General features: G+C 34.5%; 1 protein-coding gene across 1 annotated transcript; it reads left to right on the top strand.

The window, feature by feature from the left end:
- Positions 1 to 1,392: 1,392 nt before the first annotated feature.
- Positions 1,393 to 5,054, top strand: LOC104523746 (protein FAM171B-like; the record flags this gene model as incomplete). Its single annotated transcript, XM_010166433.1, has 4 exons — positions 1,393 to 1,626; positions 2,337 to 2,429; positions 2,723 to 2,881; positions 4,883 to 5,054. Coding segments are annotated over 4 exons (658 nt in total), but the record flags the coding sequence as incomplete, so codon positions are not given.
- Positions 5,055 to 5,307: the final 253 nt, after the last annotated feature.

Here is a 5,307-nt window from a genome sequence, read left to right as displayed (position 1 = left end):
TAACACGAGAGAATCAGACTGGCATGGCTAGTAAGTTTTTGCTGTGTGTGCAATAAATAGAAATAAATTGAGGCCAATTTAGCTTTGTTATGTGCAGGTAGTTTTTTGCTTGAATATATGGTAAATTCCATGGATGCAATAGATCTAAATAAATATTTCAGAGAGGCTTAGCTTGAATGTCTTCACTACGTACTGTTTTTTTGATGGCTTGCACTCAGCTTCTTAAGACCTTTTCATTTAAATCCAGGTCAGTGGTGGTAATCTCCTAGTGCAACGTCAATCTCAGTTATAGAGGAGATAACATAATGAAATTGAACTGTGATTTTATGTAGAAAAATTTCAAACAAACTTAGCCTGACATTTGACTTAAATAGAAATGCATATTCATAATTAATGTGTTTGAAAATATTGGGGTATAAAGTAGTGCATTGATGTTGAATAGCAGTATGTCTGTAACCAAAATACTGGAAATTTGATGTTATTTGACATCTTTTGGTCCATAGGTACTTTAATTTGTGATAATAATTTAATTTCACACTGGAAATAACATGGAATTCTGCCCATTTTTGTGTGTCTACTGTCTATGAAAAGATTCCCTAATTATTTACAGTCAAGAGAATTTAATGTATTTCAGAGCATCTTGAGACTGTTGTTCAAGCGGACTTACTATTTTCAACATACTGCTCAGTCGCTGTAATTATGATCTCTGCAAGACACCATGTACCGTCAAGGAGTGTGAGATCCTCTAATTAGCAGTAGACAAATACTGTTTAGAAGTTGCAATACAGAAAGGTGAAAACTAGGCTAGAAGTGTAAATCTGGTGGGAGATGATAGATTGAATCAAAGTGTCTGGATGCATTTGGTTACTTTATAATAACTTTACTCATGTAAAAATAAATGTGTTATCCCACAGTGTGCAGACGTTAGGTTCTCTGTTTTTAGAAACTCAAGGTGTGTCTTTGAATGTGTGACCCAAGCCAAGGGTTACACTTGGATAACAAGAGCACTTCGAGTCTTACATTGTCACAGATACATGGTTCAATGTTAATTGAAAAGGGAAAGAATTGCTTTGCAATTTTAGTTTTGTTTGTGTTTTATTTTGACAGGTTCGGTATTATATTTTCTTTTGGCATCTTTGTGTCCCATCTCAAGGTTTTTTCTTCCTTCTTTTCTGTGGTATATAATTACATGATTACCCCTTCCTTCGGCCAGAGCTTGCCCTCTGTTGAGATAAGAGATCCACTGTACAGTGGATGAGTAACTAAGGTGTAAATTCTAGGGCTTCTTTACAAATTTAAGTTAGTTAAACAACTATTTTTTTTTTTTTTTTTTTTTTTTAGTCCTTTGCTATGCTGTATTATGATCCCCTGTTGTTTTCTCTCTCTTAATAGGATCTGTTTTTATGCTAAAAGTTCAAGTAAACGACATCGTCAGTCATCAGTACCTGCAACAAGCGGTTGTGGAAGTGTTTATTAACTACACAAAGACAAATTCTACTCTTACTGGAAACAATGGAGCAGTATTAATAAAAGTTCCCTACAAACTAGGATTAAGTTTAACTATTGTATCATACAAGGATGGCTACATGTTAACACCTTTGCCTTGGAAGATTGGGAGGATGCCAAGTATGTAAGCCTCTTATAGTGCTATTATTAAACTGTATCTGTTGGTAATTAAATTTCTCTCTTCCTCAGCAGTCTGGGTAGTTACTGTCAACTGAAAATGACTGAAAGAAGCCAGGCCAGGGCGGTGGTGCCTGTCAATGCAGATACAAGGGTGAATGGTCTGTTAGACTTGTCAAAATTCTTAATATTGTAAAACAGAAAATAGCCCTTTTTAACTCTAAGTAGGTTATATTGTTATAATGTAAGTGTATTCTGAGAAATTATTTAGCAACACTTAGCAAAGGGCTGGTAATATGTTTTGACAAAAATTATGTCTTTAGTGATTCCTGGAGTGACAATGCTTTGAGTCCTGTATAACAAGTATAACCTGTTGTTACAGCTTCCTTTCAGCAGTGTTTCCTCACAAGTTTTCCTGTTTAACTATTGCGTGCTTTTAAAAAAGGTTTTTATTTTTTTTGTCTTTTTTGAAAGAGACGGACTCTTAAGAATTCTAACCACTTGTTTATCCATAGAACAACAGTAGCAAATACAGAACAGAGGTCTTCCTGCATAACCACTAAAATTCCTGCTTTGGACAACAGGAATAATTTTACTGAGTCTTCATATAATATCTTTTTTTTAACTGCTCTGTTCGCTATTCTTTCAGAATCTGAGATCTTGCAGGATGTTTTTTTGATGCACAGTGTAACAGATATTATAACTTTTCACAGTATACTCATCTGTGACGCTTTCATTATTCCCACAAAGTCAAGCTAATATGTGGCTGTTTGAAGATACTGTCTTAATTACTGGAAAACTGTCTGGTAAGTTCAGTGTGTGCAGACTATAATCTAAACACTTTGTGATAACCATCTGTGCACACAGAAAAAAAAAAAAATTAAGCATGTTCATATTCTCATAAAATACCTATGTACTCAAAGTCAGATTTTCAGTTAATTGTGTAGCTAGCTATATGTGTGGCTGTGACATGTGCTAGACTAGAAACTGTGGAGAAAGTGGGTGAAAACAGGTTGTTTTGCTAAATGGATTTCTGAGCAGTAATAAAAAGAGTTTGTGTGTTTTACCATTGCTAAGACAAAATATCACTCTTTCACAGATGCCAAATCTCAACCAAGTGTTCAGTTTCCAAAACTTTTATTAAAGCTTCCAACAAATCACCATATTACAAATGTTACAGCCTATCTGACAGTGCCAGAGCAGTTTTTGAAAGTGGACAGCTTTCTCTATACAACAGGAATTCTTCTAAATAAATCAGGTATGGAAATACTTTTTTTTTTAAGAATTCTTAAGATATTTTCAGATTGTAATGCATCTGAGTGCACAGTGTTTCAGAAAAACACATGCTTAAATTAAAAGGGCCTGAGCCTGCTTCCTTTGCATTAAATCACAAAGCTTTGTTCCATAGGAATAAGCTGTAAACACATCAGGTAAGTAATTGGTGTCACTCCTTATCTTGTTCTGTGCAGTATGAGAACATAGCATATCTTACTACACTGAAATACTCCTTCAGTCTGCTTTTTTGTATATATGAGTGAGTATATCTATGTAAGCCTATGTACATATAGGGGCTTTGTGCATATGAATAAATATATATGTATTTATGTTGTTCTACACAGTGCAGAAGTACAATTGTGGGACTCTAATACACAATAAGTGAGCATTTAAATTGCTTTCATTTGAGTATGTTCAGGATTTCATGAGCCTGTTGAATTGGTTTAGTAAACACCTCTAAAATATGGTCATGACCAGAGTGTGAACTAGGTGAACCTTAAGAAATCAGAGAAACGGCAGCAGTTGACTTCAGCTGTGGGGTTTTCTGCATTTTCACTAGAATGGTTGCCTGAAGGAGCTTTACACCTAGCATAAAAATTGTGTGGAAGCTCTAGCTTGGCTCACAGAAAGTTAATCTGTAAGCCTGTTTGAAACCAAGTAGTCACTATGTATATAGAGCACAATGGTAATAATGTTTTCTGTGCTTCTGTTTCACTGAGAAGCAGTAAATGGTTTCATGAGTCATTATAACTCTGCTCATATGCAGTTGGACCTTTCAGCATTTGTCATTCTATCATATTTTTTTTGTTTGCATAAATGCAGTAGTCTCTGGTAGCTTGTACTGTATGCAGTTCCATCTTTCTTTTGTTCTTTTCTTTCTATTCCCAGTGGTCCTGAAGCCATGAGGCTCTTCAATTCATTGCAACGCGTGAGGAGGCCACTATATAGCTTATTTAAACTTGTCATGCTCTCTTATTTAATTTTAATTGAATTAAAATCATTATATATATTTATATCTTGACATACATATTTTAAATCCTTTCTTACCTATATTTCACCTCTTGAAATGTAAAGCATAAGAGAATAAGCAGTATTTCTCCCCTTCAAGTTTTCCTTTCAATCTGTCTGGCATGTGTTTTAAATTATTCATAAACTCCTAGAGGAATAGGCTTCCTTTCAGGGCAGGTGGAAGTTAATTGATATCTGATGCATCAGGAGTTTTCTCACAACCAGCTTCTAACAGCTTCTATAGATTTAACGTTATTCTGGTACTTAATAATTCTCTTTCATCTTCTTTCACCATCGTGTCATATTGTGCATTCTGAAGTATTTGCACACTAGTGTAAGGAAAACAAAGGAAACAAACTTTAGAGCTGCATTGTAAAGCTTTGTATATGCAGTGTTTCCTTAGAGGGCTTTGATGAGCATCATGATTGACTATTCAGTTAATATAGCTACCACATTACAAAGTTAATCCTTATAGGAAAGTTTAAGAGGACTGTTCAACTAAGGAGAAATGCAGCAGTCGTATATTTGTATACGTCTTCAGTTTGATTCAATGTTACGTATTTTGCAATTATACGAAAATTCTTACATTATCTATATTTCATATAGGTTGGCTATTTTGTGATTAAACTATCTGAGGGATAAACCCTTCTTCCACCACCCTCAAGCCAAGTTTTGCCTAATCCTTGATTTTACAGTCAGCTTTGAACCTGTATGTCAAAATTCTGTTTCTCTTCTACAGATTTGGGATAGAAATTACTGGTTTTTTTTTAATCACGAGGTTTTAACAGTCCAGAAGAGATGTTGACTATTTTTTTTTATTATTATTTGACCAAGTTGGTGAGTGCTGACTGCGTAGTTGGATGTGAATGAGGGCTTGTCTTTAGTTATAATGAGGGTAGATTCTTAATTCTAAATTTTTTTTTTTTGAAGTACACTGTGAATGGAGAATTACAGACAAGATATTTCTCACATTTAGGTTTCAAAAGCATGGAATTAACTCCTCTTGCTGCAATATGCATAAATGTTCTTTTGACTGGGAAGGAACTGAAAGTAAATGGTCCCATTCAGATTACACTTCCCCTTTCCAAAAGTACTGTAAAATCGGGAGATGCTGTTCCTGCGTGGACATTTGATATGAAAACTGGTAAGTGGGATAAGTTATTTGGTTTTCTGTCTTTTAGCACATGTACATAGTTTTGGGCACGTGATCCTGTATGGAACAGTGATGGCACTAATATATGAGGTGGTGGTTAATAGTCACAAATTTTATTAGTTCTGTATTGGTTTTTGACTAGCTTGAATTACTCAAAGGAATTTCCCTGTTTTCATTAGTTCAAAAAGCTTTGATAAAATTAATTAGCATCCCTATTGAACAAATTTTTAATGTAATGGATTTTTATT

This window comes from Antrostomus carolinensis, unplaced genomic scaffold, assembly GCF_000700745.2.
Source record: "Antrostomus carolinensis isolate BGI_N321 unplaced genomic scaffold, ASM70074v2 scaffold22644, whole genome shotgun sequence".
NCBI classification, from domain to species: domain Eukaryota; kingdom Metazoa; phylum Chordata; class Aves; order Caprimulgiformes; family Caprimulgidae; genus Antrostomus; species Antrostomus carolinensis.
The sequence above is the reverse complement of the archived record's forward strand: the minus strand, read 5'-3'. Positions and strand labels throughout refer to the sequence as shown.